Source organism: Calonectris borealis, chromosome 28 (genome assembly GCF_964195595.1).
Source record: "Calonectris borealis chromosome 28, bCalBor7.hap1.2, whole genome shotgun sequence".
NCBI lineage: Eukaryota > Metazoa > Chordata > Aves > Procellariiformes > Procellariidae > Calonectris > Calonectris borealis.
This window is the reverse complement of record NC_134339.1, coordinates 1498587-1518713: the sequence shown is the minus strand read 5'-3', so window position 1 is coordinate 1518713 and position 20127 is coordinate 1498587. Positions and strand designations below refer to the sequence as shown.

The following is a 20127-nucleotide window of genomic DNA, read 5'->3' as shown; positions in this document are numbered from 1 at the left end:
ACGGTGACGGGAAGGGAGTTCCAGGGCTGAATCCCTGCTCTCAGCCTGCAGCACGAGGCCCTGATCCCAGGGGTGGAGGGTTAACCCGGGAGGGTTCAGCACCAGCACTGTCGGGATGCCAAGCCCAGATTAACCAGTTGAAGACGTCACTTTCCATTACGAGAAAGACTCCCAAATAGCCCTGAAGCTTTTGGTCCCAGGGATTAGCCACTTGCACGCTCAGCTCCCGGCAAAGGGCAGGGGTCCGTCAGTGCGGTGGTGCCCAAGGCGATGAACGGGGCCCGGAGCTGCTCCGAGGGGCATCGCCTGGGCGGCTGAGAACGACCATGTGGGAGCGGGTCAGGAGAGCTTTGCTGAACTCGCTGTCCACGACCCTCCTGCACATCTGGAAGTGGGTACAGACTTTCTGGCGTAAAAATGGCCTCTTGACCCTGTCGATGCTGTCGGTTGCCACCGGGTGCCTGCTGGGGTTCCTGCTGCGGGCGCTGGAGCTGACGGAGTTGGTAAGCCTGGCTGGGACGGGGACGGGAGCCAGGGGGATGGAGCGGGGCAGTCGGGGCGACCAGCCCTGGTGCCAGCAAGACACACCATCAAGGGGCCCAGATGGGCACAGCCCCAAAAGCAAAGGCTCCTGCCCAAGAAAACCACCTCTCGGGGCAGGTTTCTCCCTGTGGCTTGCTTGCTTTTTTTTTGACCAAAAAGCTGCCAACAAATGTCAAACTTGTAGGACAAGCCTGCCTCCCTCCACTGGGAGTGAGGGGCTCAGGGACAGACCCTGTGGGGCTGCAGGAGCCTCCAGGCAGGGTGGGGATGGGAACGGGCGGAAGGGATGCTCAGCTGCTGGATGCTCGGTAACAGGCTCCCCCCAACACAACCAGCAGCGCTGGGGTCCAAGGGATGAGCTCCTCCTGTCACCCTCCCCAGCTGCGCAGATGCACAACCAAAGCACATTTCCACTCTCTGGAGAAGGCCCAGCAAATAAATACAGGGTTGGTGGAGAGCCCGGGGGGCTTCCAGGGGCCACCTTCCTCCGAGGGCCCTTGGAGACAAACACATTGGAGAAAACGCACCTAAAAGATGCGTTCGCTCAGTGCTTTCTAGGAGCGTTGCGCTGTTAAATGTCACTGCACTGAAATCCACGTGGCTTTAGTGACATTGGGCGTCTTGGCTGTGGCTCAGCCCTGATCTTCAGCTGGGCTGGCTGAGCCCGGGAGGGGGGATGCTGCTTCTGGGAGAGCACGGCTCTTGCTGGAACATCCCCGTGTCACCCGCAAGGATTTAGCAAATCTTGTCACTTCAATTACACCCTTCAGCATCACCACCCGCAGCGGGGATGATCTTGTTACTTAATTGAAGCTGGGTGTAATCTCCCTGCGCCCCGGTGCACGTGCCCGCGAGAGCCTGGCAGCCTCCTACACCAGGCTTGAGGCCAGCAGAGCCTGGGGGCTCCTGCCCCTCGCCCAGCCATGCACCGAGTTCATCCATCCTCTGCCCCCAACCCATCCTGCCCTGTTGCCACAGCCCTGCGCGTGGTCCCTGGCAGCCACTTCCCCCCACTAGAGACTTCTGTCCTGAAATCCACCGCAGATGAGGGGCTGGAGAAGCAGCCGGTCTCCGCTTTCCTCCCCGCGATGGGAAAGTGTCATGAAGCTGAGAAACCCACTGACAAAACAGATGCTGTTCAAATCTGTTATTACTCCTTGCACCCAGCTGGACCCATTGCAGCTCTGCTCTTCATGAGCTCCCTGGGGAAATCAGCCGAGTTTAGGCCACACGGGTGGGTTAGTGCAGCGACAGCACTGTGGAGCATTTATTTTAATAGCTTGCCTTGGCATCCCTCAAAGCCTGGTAGTGTTGGTTACTTCGGAGTAACCAAACGTACCTGCTTGGCTTGGGGCCATCTCAGATCTGTCCCTGACACCTCTAGAGTGGCACAGTGAAAGACTGGGGGGCAGGGAGGGAGGGAGGGAGGATGGATGGATTGATGGAGTGAGGGAGGGATGGATGGATGGATGGAGGCATGGAAGGAACTCAGCAGCCAGAAGGATGGTGGATGGAGAGATGGATGCAGGGATGGTGGATGGAGGGAGGGATGGATGGTGGATGAAGGGATGCTGGCCAGGTGGCTGCTGGTGTCCCAGACCCCTCACTCTTCCCTTGGTCATGGCTGTGGGATCCGGGCTTTGGGGGTCTCTCTCCAGGCAGCCCTTCCCCATGCTCATGTGAGGAGCGTAGGGGGTGGATGGATGCCATGGGATGGAAAACTCCCTCAGATGGCCCAGACACCTGGGCTCGGCTTTGCCATTTGCAGCCACAAGGTATTTCCACCTTTTGCTGCCGGCACCAGGCTGCACCCGACAGCTTTGGGGCACATTTGCACGTGCAGTCAAGCCTCTGCTCCCCAATAAGAAATGCAACAACGTTCAGAAGGAGCCAGCGGTGGGGCCATGGGGACCATTCCCTAGAGGGCGATGGACCCAAGGATGTTTTTGGGAGGGGACCAGCCCCACACACCTCTCTCCAGTTCACAGCTGGGTTTCCCACGTGGCCAGCATTTCCCATCCCTGACCCAGCTCCCGGTAAGGGACAGCCAGAGAAAGTGTCTCCGAGTGCCACAAGGAATGGCTGCCGGCTGGGAACCAAGCTCAGAGCTGGGTCTGGTTGGGAAAAAGGCAAATTTACCAAGTTTGAGCCCCTAACCTGTGATGAGCATCCACTTCTCAGCTCTCACCTGACACAACGGCTCTCTATGTGCAGGAGAAGCAGTATTTTTCCTTTCCTGGAGAGCTCCTCATGAGGATGTTGAAGATGCTGATCCTGCCATTGATCACCTCCAGGTAAGATATCATCTTCTGCTTGTAAAGTACCATCTCTGCATCACATTGAGGAGATAGCCCCGTGATCCCCTGTTGAGGAGATCACCCCAAAACTGCCTGGGGTGAGAATAACCCCGGCCCCAAGCAGCCAGCAACCAAGCAGCATCCCCTGGCTTGGTGTCCATCAAACCCCATCATTTCCCAGCAATGGTCTGGGACAAATCCTCACCTGGATTTGGTAGACACCTGCACCCAGGTCAGATACCGGCACTGGCTGGGGTGTTTCTCTTCTTTTTGGGCCCAGCCAGGTGGCGATGCTGGGACCATCCAAGGGCAGTTGATAATGGGCAGCTCTTTAAACTCAATGCAGATTTCCTTATTTAGAGGTTTTGAGAAAGTTCAGGTAGAAACCACAAGCATCCCTCAGTGTTGTGTCTATGTTTGCAAGTCCCGCTTTTATCAGCCCATCCAGATCCAGAACTATAAGAAATAGAGCTGACAGAGTCACACTCAAGTCTAAGCAAAGTCTTGCGGCTTTTAAACAATTGCTGGCACATGCTCATTAGAAATACCCAAACAATTAGCTCTTCATTCCCTTGAGCATGTGTCACTTCTCTATTGTTTTTCAGAGTTTGCTTGCTGTCCCATTTGCCTTTCTTTTATTTTTGGGAGCAGTGTGGTCTCTATCCTGGCCACACTTGGTCTTTTTGGTATCAGCCCTTGTAGACCTCCTTCCTTTTCCCCTCCAGTATTTCACACCCCCTTCCCTGATGTGCTGCCTGGGTTCTCCTTCGCTCTCGGGGTGCTCTCAGCCCTCCTCACAGCTCAAGGGTGCTGGGTCATCCCAGCCGACCGCTCTCCTGCCTGCGGGCGCAGGGTCTGCACAGGGCTCCCAGGATTTTTCTTGCACGTTGAATTGAACCAGGCTTTTTTCATATTTAATTACTGAATGATGGTGAAGTGGTGCCTTCCCTCTATGCACCGTCCCAGAGGGGACTGGGTGTGCTCTGGGGATGGATTTGTCCAGGTTGGGGCTCAGCTTTAGAGCTCCCCAAGCCTCACATTGGAAAGCATCACCCACCTCCGCGTTGCTTTTGTGGCCTCTCTTGAGCTTCTCAGAGTCTCTCTCCTCCTGGACACGTGGCTGCTGCAGGGGATCTGTGGGCTGGCCACCACCTCAGCGACCCGTCCCTTGTGTGTCCCGAAGGGTGGCATTAACCTTCGCATCCTCGGTCTCCATCATGTCCCACCCAGGGGTTGTCGGGCCACTGCCGAATGCCGCCGGCAGAATGCCCAGGGCTCTGAAGGGCCCCGGGGGAGCTGGAGCAGGGAAAACCAGCAGCCAGGAGCTCAGTGTGGGTCTGCGTGCACATGGGGCACGCTGCACCCCCCAAATGCTCCCGTTTGCCCCCAGTGCCAGCACTGCCGCCCGCCAGCTCTCCTTGCTGGTAATACCGTCTCTATTTTTAGTCCAGTTTTGTTTAAAAGTAGCTTATGCGCTACTTCTTAGGAAAGCTTATGTGTACACGAAGTCTGAACCAGCAGCTCTCTCCTTGGGGGAGTGGGGTCCATCCCCACCAGGGTTTTATAAACCTCGCTAATATCTTTCTTCACCGTTCACAGTGACACGCAGCAGCGGCACAGGGTGTCGGAGATTTAAGAGAACAGTATAACAAAAAAAAAGAGGAGCGTTAGTTATTCACCGTAAAAATACACTAAGAATATTTACTTCTTATCCCTTGGAGAAAAGAGAAAACATGGCCAGACCTTGAAAAGGGAGCCAGAGAGGTGTCTCCTCCCCTTCGCAGCTCAGCCTGGGTTGCCACAAGCCCATCCTGGGCGTGAGATCCTGCAGATGCAGGCACATGAATGTGCAAGAGCTCGGTGATGCCCTTAAGCATTGTTTAAAAAAATATCTATGGAAACTTCTCCTACCTTGGAGATTTTGCCCATCAGATGCATTTTGTGCAGTTTTGGGAGCAGACGATGACCACAATCTTTTCGGCTACAGCCTCATGTCTGGGCTGGCCACCATGGACTCCAAGGCCTGCGGGAAGATGGGGATTATCACCATCACCTACTACCTTTGGACAACTTTCATGGCAGTGACTGTCGGGATCATCCTCGTGGTCAGCATCCACCCCGGCGCAGCTGCCCAGAAGGACAACTACTCTGTGGGGAAAGTGGTGCTCAGCTCCGCCGATGCATTACTGGATTTAATCAGGTACGTTGCAGGATTTCAGGAGGAGCCAAGTTTATGATGGTGTTCCACAGCCAAGATCTTCCCACAAGGCATTGAGTTCCCGGGAGATACTGGGATCTCAAGGGAAACGGGAGAACCGCTGGCCATGCTGACCAGGCACCGGTACCTCCGAGCCCAGCGGCGTGGGGTTCGTTTCTCCCCACGCGTGTCCCTCTGGCCGCTCTGTCACCCCCGTTGCTCTCCTCCCAGAGCCACCAGCCACGAGGGGTGCGGCAGCAGCGAAAGGAAGATTTCAATTCCCTGCAAAGCTCAGTGGTTCTCCCTCGGCAGCCCCAGCCGGGACATGCCAAGCCCTGCAGCGCCTTGGGCTTTGCAAGGTAAAAATGAGCAGGAGTTGGCCCAGGGCTGGATTAAAGCAGAGGACGAGGGTTAACTGGGAGGGGGTGCAGCACGGACCCAGGGGCTGGGGGGGAATCTCCATTTCTAGAGGCGTTCGATCGACTGGACAAGGCTCTGAGCATCCTGCTCCAGCCTCGCAGGCGGTCCTGCTGTGGGCAGGGCGCTGGAGATGGCAGACGTCCGTCCCAACCTCTGGCTTTCTCCGAGTCCAGTTTTCGCGTGGCTCACAGTCCTGCTCTTCCTTCACCTTCCAGCCTGTCTTGGCCCTCAGCTTGCACAGAGGACATCGAGCTGGTGTTGGCTGTAATGGCCCTCCCCTTGGCCTCGTGCCCGCCAGAGGTGCTTCACAGGTTGTTCCCCGTGTTCTCATGACACGTTTAACCCCTCGGCAATTGCTCTCTTACAGAAACATGTTTCCTTCTAATCTCATCGAAGCTTCGTTCCAGCAGGTGAGTTCCCCCGGCCCCACCGCTGCAGGCAGCTGGGATGGTGCTCGGCTCCAGACGGGGCTGCTCTCCCCGTCTGGGGGCTCTTCCCCACCCACAGCCTGGACACGAACCCCTTCCCTTCCCTCTGCCTCCCTCCCCACCCTGCCTGCTCCCCGGCTGCTTTCTGCTCACCCCAGGGCGGGCACCCGAAGGCGGGAGGGCGCTGGTGGGGGCACGGGCTCACCGGGACACCCCTGCGCGCTCGGCCCGGGCGGGCTCCTGTACAAAAGCAGCACAACGCCTCTTCCCTCGGACCCCGCTCTTGTGCGGGGGCTTCTCGGTCCCTGGGGATGGGGGAGCAGAGGCAGAGGGGTGGGCAGGCAGCGGGCATGCGGAAGGAAAGCTTGGGGTGGACGAAGGGAGAGGCCGAGGAGGGCCAGGTAGGGTGAAGGGGAGAACGGAAAACAAGCAAACGCACGGCATTGGGAAAGCATCTGCAAAGCCCCCAGAAGGAGAGGGATGGGGGGTGAAGGGGCCCGTGGGGACCACAACGCTTACCCAGTGCTGCACCAGGCTCCTGCAGGGACCTGACTCACAAATGCCATGCGTCTGCCCGGAGAAGTGCAGCCTTGCCCAGGGATGGCTGTGCTGAGGTCTGCAGGGAACAACCACCGTTCCCCTTGCCCGTTTCCTGCTTCTCTTCTTTTCACCCCCCTTTTACTTCCTGAAGAACAAACTTTGAACCTCCAGGGCCAGTGAAGGCTAGTGATGGCTTTGCCTCTGTGTTCAGAGCAGGATGGAGCCCATTGCCAACGGGACACTAACCTTTGGCTTTGCTTTTGTTCCAGTATCGAACTGTTCTTGTCCCAGTAGTGAAGTCCCCCGGCTTTCCAAAGATCCCAGGGAAATCTCTCAGTTTTATTTACTTTGCACCCGACGATGAAAACCCTGAAATTCATCGGCCTGTGCTCCTCGAGCTGACGCCGCCGCCTGAGATGACCTACAGGACCCTGCCCGGGACCAGCAATGAGATGAACGTCTTGGGAATCGTCATCTTCTCAGCAACGATAGGTACCTGCTCCATAGAGGACGGGGCTCCGCACCGCGCTCCCACCCAGCTCGCAAGGCTGTTCAGCGGCGGTTGCAACCCAGGGTGGTAACTGCCGCCGCCACTGTGCTGTAAATGGAGGTAGGGATGCCCAGGGGGACGAGGTTATTTTAGCTCTGACTGCTCAAGTCCCTGGGGAACCAGGCACAGCACGGAGCTTGTACCAACACCTTCGTCAGTACCTTCCGTAACGGAGCTCACAAAAGGTATCGGGCACCGAGAAGGCTGTTTTCTCCCCCCAGGTTTTCCATATGAGCCTTCACAGCCCAAGGACGGGTCCTGAGGGTTTTCAGATTGTCAGGTGAACTGGAGGGTCCTTCTTGTCAAGTCTACTGAAGGGAACTTTCGCAGAGGCTACCTGGGACGCAGCTCGTTACAAATGGTCCGAACCCTTCACACTGGCAGTGTTCAAACTCCCTGAGCAGGCAGCAGGTGAAAGCTGGGTCAGACTTCGTGCCTGTCACAAATGTACGGAAATTTATAACAGGACTTTCTGAAGAAGGTAAGAAAGCGTCCTGCATCCAACAGCTTGCAATCCTGCGTGGACGAGGTGCTCAGCAGCAATTTCGGGAAGGAAGAAGGCCCGGAGGTTGGATGGAGAGAACATGCAAGGGAGAGGGAGGAAGAAGGTTTAAAGGGGAGAAAGTCACGGGAAGGAGGAACGTGGAGCTGACTCAGAGCGCAAGGGAGAAGGACACCGGGTGCAAGGCTGAGTGAGAAAGGGAGGAAGGGAGGAATCAGGAGGGAAAAGAGGCGATGAGATGAGCATGGGGCAGGATTATGTGTAGGTTAAGAGGTGAGGGAAAGGAGCTTGAACTTAGTGTATACGGAACCAAAAAGCCAATTAGAGGATTTGAGGGGCGGAGGCAGTGTGGCCAGCACAGCACTGGAGCACACCAGTCTGCCGTCAGAGCCAGGGGAGAGAGGCCAGATTTAAAAGCTAGGGTACAGTGGGTGCCCAGAGGAGATGGCCCCAGTGAGACCGGGCAGAGGCAGACCCGCTTCAAGATCCTTACGCACGGAAGAGATGTCTATGGCAGCCTCCTGTCCCAGAGACCCACACCATCTGCAGACCACTTAGGGAAGACGCCAAGCTCCTGCTCGCAGGACACGTGCCCTCCTCCAGCCCAGCCAAACAAGCGAGGAGAAGCCGCTTTTCTCTTCCGAGATTACCACCCCACCACCCTGCCAGCGTGGGGGTGAGGATCAGCGCTGAGTTAGGACGCAGCGGGAGATCAGCTGAGCAAGCCCGGCCACCAGCTGCACTCCCCAGGTTTTGCACGGGATGGATTAGAGCTCCACGAAGCCGCAGACCAGCAGAGCATCACCTGCACCAGGGACGGGCAGCTTGGAAAAGGGCATCCGTACATCCGCGGGAAGCTTTACCTGCGAGGAGAGGTTGAATTAACGGGGTTTGCCTGGCGGAAAACAGGAGAGGGACAGGGACAGCCCTGTGCCGCGGGAAACAGGGATCAGCTCCTCCTTGCAGCAAGGCGGGGGAGGCCAGGCGGGAGCTGGCTGAGGTCTCGGCAAAGGGCGTTTTAGACAATTTGTGGGCCTGAGACCAAGGCATCCATGCAGCGCCCGCTGGCTACCCGGAATGGCTCTGCTGTGGATGGTAACCCCACAGAGCTACCACGGCTCCAGCGGTCTCTTCGCTGACACCAAGCATCTCCAGTCCTCTCCGTTGCTTTTGAAATCCAGAAAAAGGCAGACATTTAAAGTTACTCAAAGCAAGCTGTTCATTTGCTAGGGCGATCTTTTCCAAATCAGCTGTCTTAGGACCTGAAGAGAAATTGATTTCTTTCAAAGCAGCTGTTACGGCCATCAAATACTGGATGAATATCCACAGAGCTGAGATTTAAATATGCCAAGCCTTGTCTCACTTCTGAAAGTCCTGGCAAAGGTGACCCTACCTCTTCTCTCTTCTGAGCAAGCCAAGAGATCCAACTGCCTGCCAAGGGTCTCTAGGAGTCCTCCGCCCTGAAGACTGAAGAGGGATGAGAGGGACAAGACAAGATCCCGACTACACTCTTCCTTTCCAAGCTAAAGCAGACACTTGTACAGTGCTTCAGAAGTCATTTTAGCTAATGGGACCACACAGATAGTACATGCACTGGGCTGGAAACTAGATGGGCAAATACTCAAAGACTCATTTTTCTTTTTCTCAATGGGTAGCGGGGGAACCTCCTCACCAGTGAAAGCAATGGGATTTAGCACACTGGCCAGTTCTGTGCTGGCAGAACAGAAAGCACCATAACCCCCCTACCCATTCACGTATTTCTGCTCTACTATTCCTTCAACAGAAAATTAGACTGGAATTAGGTTAATGCGAGAACATCAAAAGAAAAACCAGAATTAATACAGGACGCTTGTACCTAAGCAACTCAGTTGGACCCTTCCTGACGTACTACTGTACAGCCGCGTGTGTTGTCACCACCACGGTGCAGTCTGTGAGCCACCGACAAAGCCGTCTGCGTGGAGCAGCTGGTCGGCAGCCAGCACAGCCCGTCCCACGGGGGAACCGAGAACTGCCACCACCCACGGGGATTGGGCAAACCCCAGCACTTCTGAAGCAGCTCATCCCAGTGGCAGATGTGGCGCCCGCTCCAGAGCAAGGGGAGGGATGCAACATATCATCACATCCTCAGCTATATATAACCCCAGCGAGTTTTGTCCTTTAAAAAAACAAGTCAATTTTTGTTTCCGAAGCTACGTTATTCTTGTATTACCAAATAGCAAAAAGGCAGCTTATCCACCTCGAGAAGTGACTCTTCCAGTACTGAGCAGCAGAGAAGAGTTTATCAGTTATCTGTGCAAGGAATAGTCCAAATCCTGGATTTGGGTTTGGTGGGGTTTTCTTGAGAAAAGGCCAGATGCTTGCATTTGCTTGGAGCAGAGAATTACCGTGACCCGTCAGAGCATGTGGAAATCTGTATTAAGTCTGACCTGCTGTGAATTTGCCCAGTGAAACCCATTCTGTGTCTACCAGAGCCCCGAGACACTCGCCATGACACCCACTGCTCCTGCGGTACTCTTGAGTAACATAAACCCATGTGCTTGCTTGCAGGACTTCTCCTGGGAAAAATGGGCGAGCGAGGAACTCCGCTGGTTAACGTGTGCCAGTGTCTGAATGAAGCAGTTATGAAAATTGTCTCGATGGCAGTTTGGTAAATCTGTTTTTGATTGATTCAGTTATTTTCTTACCAGTTTTCTAATGGTAATGCTGGTCATATGTCTGCAAGTATCTATTGAGAGCACTGGATGTATTTTCGTATGACTGTACCACATGGTACCAAATACTGTAATGACTGTCGTGTAGTGCCTCAATGATTGCTGCAGCCTCATAAATTATTTTTTATGCTTATTCTTTGCAGGTATTTCCCCTTTGGCATTGTATTTCTCATTGCTGGCAAGATCCTGGAGATGGAAGATCCATCAGTTATAGGACAGAAGCTGGGACTATATGCCATTACAGTAGTGTCAGGGCTAGTCATCCACGGACTTGTTCTCTTACCTCTGCTTTTTGTGCTCATCACCAAGAAAAACCCCTTTGCTTTCATTCAGGGGATACTGCAAGCCTTGCTGATTGCCTTGGCTACATCTTCCAGGTATGAAAACGTGGCTGAAATATGCTGATACAGCTGAGAAGGCATCTGGTTTAGTCGAGGGAGACGTGGCTGCGTGTGCGGCCAAGGGAGCTGTGGGAGAACAGGCATAATCCAGACAAAGAAAAATTATGCTCCAGCACTATTTGAAATGAGACGGCTTCCAGTTTTAGCAGCAAGTGCGATGCTTGGCACTGCCCTGGTCCTCAGCGGGAGGAGCCTCAGTGCATCTTCAGACCTGGCCAGCTCGCGTTGCTCCTCCGCTCACCCTCTCCTGGCGTTTTCCCAGCAATGTTTGTGCATGTGTGTGCTTCTTTTAATTGCTGCGGTCGGTTTTCTTTCAAAGAATTCAAAATAGGATTGTTGTAGGTGCTTTATAAAACAGCGTGGGGTTATGATCCTAGGTTTTAATTGAAAACATCAAAAGCTCTTCTGAACACTTTACTGAAAAACTTAAATCAACTCCTGTGTATCCCAAGCTCCTCCAAAGAAAAGTGTTGTCTACTTTGATAGGATTTTATAATTTTAGATTATTTTTATCTATTTTATTTTCATTGAAAAACATTCTTTAGAACAATGAAGAAACCTTACATTAGAAACTACCATCCTTTCTGGAAGACACACAAATTAAAACATTTTCTTAGAAAATATGAGACTAGGCAAAGGGTTTTTCTGGCCTCCCTAAGGTTGCTTCTTCACCTAATCCCAAGAAAACCACCTAGGATCGTGCCTCCCTCCCCCAGCGCCCACCGATGCAGGTCTCTTCTGCTACTCTAACTACCTGATCTCCTCCTGAACTTGGGTCTCCAGCTCTGCCTCCGTCAGGCCTCCCCCCTCTCCCTGCTCTCCAGCCAGCTCAGCGCGAGAGCGGCTGCGCAGGGGACGGCGGGAGCACGCTGCTCCTTGTCCCAGCCCTCGCCCTGTGCCAGGGGCTGGGGGCCATCGCGCTACGTGCTGCAGCCAACTCCTTTCAGAAGAGCAGTCCCTGCCTCCAAGCGCCTATCGCAATCCCATCGACTTCTTTGCTGTGCTTGTTTCCTTTCTTCCACTCGGTCTTCTCCCTCCACGTCCTTATCCCGACTCCTGCGTGACAGCTCACGTCTTCATGCTAGACGGAAACAAGAGAGAAAGGTCGGGGGGTGCAAGAGCCAAGGCAGCTGCTCCTTTGCGTGCGGCACGGAGGAGACAAACGAGGAACAACGGGGTCTGGCTGGACCCCGGCACGGCCAGCGCTGGCAGATGCTGCCCCGTACCATCTGAGGTGCTCCAGGGTTAACGTGGGGACCAGGGAGGTACAACAAAGCTGTAACCGTCACACAGAGCTATTCATAGAGAGCAGTTTATCTTGCAGCCAGCAGCTAACTGACTACTTGGCTAATTACGTATATTCCCCAGGCAGTGCAAGTTGAAGGAACTTTCACCGCTATAGCAATTTGTATAATACTGCCACTGCATTTACCCTCAAGAGGACTTGTATTTCTATACCGTTATGTTGATTCTTATTTTTAAAGCTCAGCGCAAACCATAGATAGAATTACTGATCATTTCTTGTTCTGCAGCTCAGCAACCTTGCCCATCACCCTGAAGTGTCTCCTGGAAAACAACGGGATAGACAGACGCGTGGCACGATTCGTCCTCCCTGTCGGTGCCACCATCAACATGGATGGCACAGCGCTGTACGAAGCAGTCGCTGCTATCTTTATTGCCCAGGTCAATGAACATGACTTGGATTTGGGACAAATTGTAACCATAAGGTAAATGTTTCTTTGCAGCAGCTGAATTATTTCTCTCTATCCATATTTATAGACATTATAACAATCTCTCACACTTTTCCTGTTTGGCAGAGATCTTGCTACTGCAGAGAGTGAACTTTGCTGGAAAACTGAGGGGTAGGGAAAGGTGCAGCGTGTACCAGCCCCCTGCGCTGTGCACCTCGGGCTCTGCACCCACAGAATGTGCAGCAGCATCAAAGACTTTGCCTGTAGGTACAAGCCATACTGTGAAGTAACAGCACGGCTGGAACAGGTCAACACCTGCAGTGCGAATGCATTATCTTAGCACAGAAGGATTTGTGCAGGTATATTCAGGAATGGAATATCCTCATTTTATAAGCAGGGAAATAAAGCAGCTATCTAGATAAAAATAAGTAAGTACAGTTGCAACCATTTAGCAATTTTATGCAGGGGCTACCTACACTGGAAGGCAGAGGGGGTTGTGTAAGCACAAAGCCAAGAGTACCTGCTGCAAGCCCTCGGCCATGATGGGCACAGGCAGGGCTTTGGGATAGCATCAGGGAGCAGGAAGGTGGAGGAAGCCAGATCCAATCCAATCTCTCCATACAGCAATAACTTACTTTGCCATGCAAACATGCTTGCTTTTTTTTTTCCCCTAAAAAAAACCCCACCACCACAATAATTGCGCAGCCGCCTTCTCTTTGCAGCATAACAGCAACAGCAGCAAGCATAGGGGCGGCCGGGATCCCCCAGTCGGGACTTGTTACGATGGTCATCGTGCTAACTTCTGTTGGGCTGCCGACCGACGATATCACACTCATCATCACTGTTGACTGGGCTCTGTAAGTATTTTCAGATGCAGTGTTATGGGCACTTACTGCTAAGTGCCAATTCATGGTGACATATTTGAAGCAGCTCTCACGGAGGCAAACAGAGATTAAGGGATCACAGAACAAGGCCAGGAACCAAGTGTGAGATTCTTCATTTTATGATTATTTTCTTGAAATAGCCCACAATAACGATAGGCAAACAGTCTCCTAAAGGAGTGTTTGACTCGAGGCGTTTCTGTTCCGAGGTGCCCATCGCTGTCCAGTGCCTCATTAAGGACTGTATGTGGAAGAAGTGGCGATGGTATTCAGCCACTCTCTCAAGTAAGGTCCCCAGTTTGAAATGCCAGCTTGTCCTGATCTTTTATCTAAATTCCTGATTGTACAACGTATCTTTGTTGGAGGTCTCAAATAAGTAACAAAATCTATCCTTCTGAAACATAAATACATTTATATGTACAGAATGCTACTTTCCTCCGTAGCAAGAGGTAGAAAAGGAGGAAAGTAGGTGCATAGTCTTGTCGTCATGAAGCATTACTGTGTAAGGCTGTTAGTGAATGTATTACCGAGAAATACCTCAAGTCCTAGTCTTCTCCAAGCTGGCTGCTCTGTGAACAAAGGAGGACGGACAGCACAAGAGTCAGAGCAAAGTGGTGGATGGTACGGTATTTGTTTTGGTGGAATATTCTCCCTGGAAGAGGAACAAGGTTGGTAAGGCAGGGTAAAAGGTATCTGGCTTCATACAAGGAGAAATTAAAATTAGCCAGAAAGATGCTAACAAGACAGCAACAAAAAGGGTGGAAAAATGAAATTGTTTAGGAAAAGAGCATGATCTCCGGGGGCGGGGGAGGCGGGGAAAAATCAGAGAAGCCAATAATAAACCATAAACTACTGGTAATTATTTACAATATGTGCTCATCCAGTTTTCTGTTTCTATTTCTGAAACATGGGCATTTTCATAATTAAGAAGTAGAAAGGAGACAGAAATAGATGTCACATCGAAACAGTAATAAGGTACAGTACAAGTTGGTTGCACACCAAATTGTAGCAGAAAATGAGACAGTCAGTTCTTGAACAGATGCAGCAAAACCCCCTCTTGCATTTAATAAGCAACTTCTCTCTCCAGAGGGAAGTTCTCTCTCCATGTCACGAGAACTAAAACATCACTGGAGATTCTAAAAGTAAGGATGACATTTTCAAAGGACTGCACCCAACACCAAGGAAGTCTATCTTCCAACGAGACCATCTTCATCTTGATGGATGAAGACCAGATTGATCCTGAGACAAAAACTGATGCTTGATTACATTTGTCACAGACAAACAGACTAGAAGTGAAACATGGGCAGTTTGTGAAATGTGCCATTTTAAAGTACTAAGATAAAAAAGAAGCAAATTAGCTAGATGAAAAAACAGAGAGTAGACGCTGACTTCTACATAAGTGACATGTGGGTTGCCGGTTTGTCCTTCACAGCCACCCTGGACAGAGAAGAAACAGCATCGAGTATCCTGGCTGCTTTTCTTTCTTTCACATAAAAGGAAGTTTTACTTTTCAGGTGAAACTTGTAAAATCAGAACATAACGCGAGTTCAATCTTTGAGCATCACAGGGTACACGGCACCATCACCTGCCACAATGTGCTGGCACTTTCTACTGATGTGAGAGGTGCCTGGACAAACAAGAGAGGTGCTGTGGCTGCATAAACAAGATTTTCTCCCCGAGAGGCATGTCAAGGAGTTTTATGACTCACTGAGGCAGCTCACCCCCACACTGAGCAAAAATGGTGACGATGCATCAGTTTGGGAAGCTGCACAGGCAGGTCTATGCACTGGAGACAAGGACAATGAGACAAAACAAGCCCCATCGCCTTCACGGTACTGGGCTCACACAGACATTGCGGGTACCATTTTCTCTCCACATTTGCAAGAACAATACTGCACTTGTCTCAACTTGCCATTAGCAAAACCAGCGGTAGCGACATTAGGGATGGAGGTTGACATGTTTCAAAGCCATAAAAGACCCCGGACACGTTGGCTGTGGCCACCGACTGCATCCTCACGGCTCTCTCTCACCTAGGGATCGATTTCGAACTATGACCAATGTCCTTGGTGATGCTCTGGCTGCTGGCATCATAGCACATGTCTGCGAGAAAGACTTTGCCCCAAAGCCCCCCACGGTATGTATAGCTTGTCTGGGAGAGCAGGGGAACGCAGGAGAGATAATGACTGCACAGACACAACGCATGTGCTTGCTTCAGAAATTAAAATTGTATTTTTTTCTTTTTGCAGCAAGATCCAATAAGCAACACAGACAAGTTTCCTTCTGTAGAGACCTCACATCTGCATCCCAAAGATAACGTGATTGAAATGATTGAAGAAACTTTGTTTGATCAGACAGGAGTTCATTATAACATCTGTCAGGTGTAGATCACGGCACTCCTGCTCCCGGGAATGGGATCTTGGTGCTAAACACTGACATTGTGAGTGTCGTATATGGATGCTCTCCGAGATAAAGGCCTTACTTGGCACAAAAAGTGGAAAAATCCTCTCTGTCCTTTGAAGACTGCAGGACTCTCCAGCAAGCACCCACGGCTGCCGTTCAGGGGGAAGGGAGCCAACTCCTCCTTGCAACCGAGGATACAGCTGTGAGCTTGCTGCCCTGCCTGTCAGAGCAGCTGGGATTTGAAGGTTTTATGCCTCACGTTTTTCCAAGCCCAGTTGTTTTGAAGGTTAGGGAGGTAAGCAGGTATTAGAAAACTGGCCCTGGACTAGATGAGAAAGCAGTAGAGATGGGACAAAAATCTGACACCTTAGGTCAGTAGCCTTTATCTGCTGGCCAGGCTGCACTCTATGAGGTTTTATTTTCTTTATTATAGATTAAAAAAAAAAAACAAATCATTAATTTTTTTTATTACTAGGTTCTCATCTAAAAACTAAGATTAAGTGAATTTTTGTGTAGAGCTCAAAATCCGAGTTGGACATAACTGGATTTTCCAGCCGTTACACAAAGCCAGCAGAGCTGGCTGAAGCGTCACTCGGCATGGACAGCGAGATTCACCTGAACTGCAGGGGTGGAAGGACCAGCTGTACGCGTGTTTTGACTGGCTGTTTCCTTACAGTGAAACTAATTGACCAGGCCAAATTGCAACCGTGTTAATTTTCCCAGCTAAGGATCTGTCCCTAAGTTCAAATTCCAATTACAGCCTTAAAATCCAGGCTTCTCAGGGCAGCCTTCTCCACAAAAGCCTTTTATGCCAACTACTCACGTCGCTGAATTAATTTCTCTCTCAAAATGCCATCTCATCCCCTTTCTCCCTCTTGCTTTGTCTTTACTGCCACAGCGTTAAGACTCATGGAAGTAGCTTAAACTCCCACTAACATCACTTAACTATTCTCCAATTGCACATTAAGAAAAAATTTCCTGTGCATAATCCTTCATGCTGGAATCAGGGGTTTTAAAATATTTTCTGATTTAGAAGAAACATTAATTCCACTTTTGCCAAATGAAAAGCAGAAGTCATTAAATATCATAAACCAGCCTTTGCACAAAAACTAGTCATCTTCTCCCTACTAACTTCAAAAAGCCTTCAAAGAATCAGAATCACGGTCAAGGGAAGCTTGAGGTACTGCGGTTAACTTTGGCCTTTCTTACCCTCTCCTCCTAGGTTGGTTAGTTTTTTTATACCTTCTTAAACGTTTCTGTCCAACTATTCTTCAATAGGAGCAGTTATGTCGTTTGCAAAAAGAAAAATAATCGCATTTCAAATCCAGAGATCTCTGCGGCATCCCAGGTCATCCTGCCTCCCCTGATCACTTACGATCAGCTGGATGTATCGTGCACATCAGTGCTTAGCACCGCCTGTCTGTTAGGTGTTTTGCAAACTTAATGCCTGCAGGCTCTTCCTCTACACCCGGAGCAAGCTCGGGCACACAGAACCCCCACGGGGAGATGCTGGTGAAGGCGGGGGGGCTCCAGGCAGCTCCCGGTCCGGGGCAGGGCCCCGAGCACCGCTTGCTCCCAGGCAGACGCCCGTCTGCACCGCTACTAAAGCCCCAACTGCGGATGGAGGAACAGACGCCTTTGAAGCCTGTTGTTCCGAGGTAGTAATTTAAACCAGGCAAGGCTAAAAGATAAGTTATCAGACCTGTTTAGATGCCTGCTTTACGGGTTTAGATAAGTTTAGATGCCTGCTTTACGGGGCAGTAACTGGTGCCTGAAGTGTCCACGTCCCTCGCTGGCTGCCCAAGGGGAGACCAGCCAACCAGCACACGTACCAGCACCAAAAAGCAGCCGAGATGAATCCTGCTTTTCACATGTATTCCCCTCTCATTAATGAGCTCTGGACATGACAACACCGAATCTTTATCCCGCAATAAAAGACAGGACTGAATGTCCACAACAGAGGTTTCTTAGGTCAGTGGTGGGGATGCAGGATGAGTCCCCGAGCACTCACTCACGTCACAGGGCTCTGCCTTCTGCAGAGCAGCCAGATTTTCTCCCCTGCCTCCAGAGGCTGCAGTCCTACTACGAACGACTTAAAACAGTGCATCCTCAAGCTCACTGCAACTAGAAGAACAAACTATTACTGCCAAAATTGAGAATTATATCTTGGGAATAAATCTAGAGCTGGTGAAGTAAACACAACTCCGCGCAGCTTGCCTCAGGAGTTGCAAGTACTGTGGTTTATCAAGTGCTGGTAACGCCTTCCAGTACCTAGTGAGATCCATTTTAGCAGAGCAGTTTTGATTTGTGAAATGAGCAGCAAGGATGTTGTTCTATTGAGGTTGAAAAAAGAAAGTCACGTCAGAGACAATACAGCCTCGTACCTTATGACAAATAGAGTAAGAGAGAGCTTTAACCACTCAGCAGTCTCAAAACTGGGCCGTAACCACTTGGCCCCTCTAATAGGATAAAGGAAGGGAAAAAAAAACATTCAAATGCTTCTGAAAGTCTGTTTGTGGTCTGGTAAAAAGCGACGCCATCATTATTGATGTGAAAAAGCCAAAGGCAGCAAGGACAATCCATCTTCTTCAGCGCTGCAAACAAGCACAGAAGAGGCAGCTTAATACCTTTTAACAGGAAAAAGAAATTGTGGAAAAGTTAAAGAAGCAGATACACTGAATGCCCGACTTAAGTGGCTAGTAAGGCATCCACTGTCTCAGCTATGTCCTTGGGATGGTACCATCCCAACCCCACTTGTATTTTCAATAATCTGCTGCCAGGGGGAACATTTACACCACTTTGTATCTGCTGCTCAGCAGGGAATAGCAGCCTCGACTTGCCAAAACTGAAAGCAGGCAGGCACCCACCTAACCCCAAAGCATCAGCACGACTTTATGTGAGGAGAGTAATGAAAACTTATCAGTGGTTGAAGGACAAGAGATTTCCAGAAGAGATTTCTAGAAGACAAGAAAGTAGCACAGAGTCTGGAACTTGGTTGTTACACAAGTATTTCCACTGAGGGAAAAAAAAAAATCACAGCAAGCTACTTCCAGGAACTAAAATCCCTGTGAAAGATATTTATGGGTTTTGTGGTTATTAAACAACGGGAAAAAGCAGAAGCAGCCCTTGGCTTTATGGCACCTCCCAAATACCGGCAGAAAATCCACCTATTTGGCCATACCAGCTTTGATTAGGGTTCACCAATGGTTTTGGTGAATTTGAGGATGTGATTCACCATAAACACTAAGCTTAAACGAATTCATCAAACTGACCCTTCAGCTCAAGTGTAAGCTTTGCGCAAGAGATACCAGCTTGTTTCTACAGTCCATGATTAAGTTGCCTTGATCTGAAAGAATGGGTTCCTTTCTGTGCTATTAGATGTCTTCCAGAGCATGAATTATTTTTACATACCAGAATTTATAAAAGTGATGAGTTTTGATCAGGGACTTTCATTTGTATATTATTTTTACATCTTTTTAGGATTTACAAATAGAGTGACCATAGCACAGTGCAGCATGGTAACATTTGAAATGGTATATATAGTCAGTAGAGAGCGCTGCTACCTTTGTCTTTTAGATCAAAATGTATCTTGGTTTGTGTTTTACTGAAACTGAAAAAAAGAACAAAATAACTCAATGTTGTAGCATGTGGCAAAATAAAAATCAGAACAACAGATGTGAAAAACAGCCCAAACCTTCCATTTTTTAATTTAAAATACTATCAGTTTCAAAATTACTCTGTGCAAGTTTTCTAGAATAACTTTTTGAAAATTCCATTCCACAAGAAGTTTTAAAAGTTTTTATTTAAATCTATTAAAACACCAGGCTTCTCTGTAAAATCAGATTTCCAAAGCAGCTCTAAGCAATACATGTGGCTTAACTACCTCTTTTGTTGTGGTGGTTTTTTTGTTTTGGTTTTGTTTTTTTTTTTAAATTAGCAGCATGTAACCCACACTAAACGCTCCTTTAAGGAGTAAATGCCTCCCTAGTGAATGTGTGCTGAGAGTTGTCTACCTTTGCCTCTTCCCTTCTAATTCACTGTACATATTTATTTCTTTAAGGAATTTCTCATTTTGTCTGATGTGATAATAAGACTTTCCAGAAAAGCTGAATAAATAATTTCAGTCCTTACTGCAGGCAGGTGCTCCTCACCACATGACCCATCAGTTAACCTCCCGCACGTAATTCAGTAGATCCTACTAACGATGCAGTGGTACCAGAGCAAAGTAAGACACGGCACGGCAACACCTGAGTTCATAGTATCATTTGCAAACTGTTTCACAACAGAAGTTCAGACCTACTTTATAAATTCTTTATGTAGTGCTCAAATGCACCTGCAACGTTGTTGGGCACCCAGGATTTATTTCAGATGCGCCACCACCGTGCAGAGCTGAGCGCGTTAGTCCTCAGCTAAGCACAGAGCACAGTGCAGAGGACTCACTAGCTTGGATCTCAACAAGCCTGGGTAATTCTGCACCGTGTTGCATCTCACCGTGTTTGACATTCTCCATTTGCAAACTTCCTAGGTTTTCAGCGTGGGGAGGAAGCCGAAACACCCCCGGGTAAG

At 50.2% G+C, this 20127-nt stretch overlaps 1 protein-coding gene across 1 annotated transcript; it reads left to right on the top strand.

Annotated features, from left to right (window-relative positions):
* Positions 1-298: 298 nt before the first annotated feature.
* Positions 299-17168, top strand: LOC142093989 (excitatory amino acid transporter 5-like). Its single transcript, XM_075175759.1, has 11 exons — positions 299-503; positions 2758-2837; positions 4828-5040; positions 5825-5867; positions 6695-6917; positions 10025-10124; positions 10332-10565; positions 12122-12316; positions 13003-13137; positions 15196-15295; positions 15408-17168. The coding sequence occupies exons 1-11, from the start codon at positions 327-329 to the stop codon at positions 15543-15545; spliced, it is 1638 nt and encodes a 545-aa protein (XP_075031860.1). The 5' UTR covers positions 299-326; the 3' UTR covers positions 15546-17168.
* The last annotated feature ends 2959 nt before the right edge of the window (positions 17169-20127 follow it).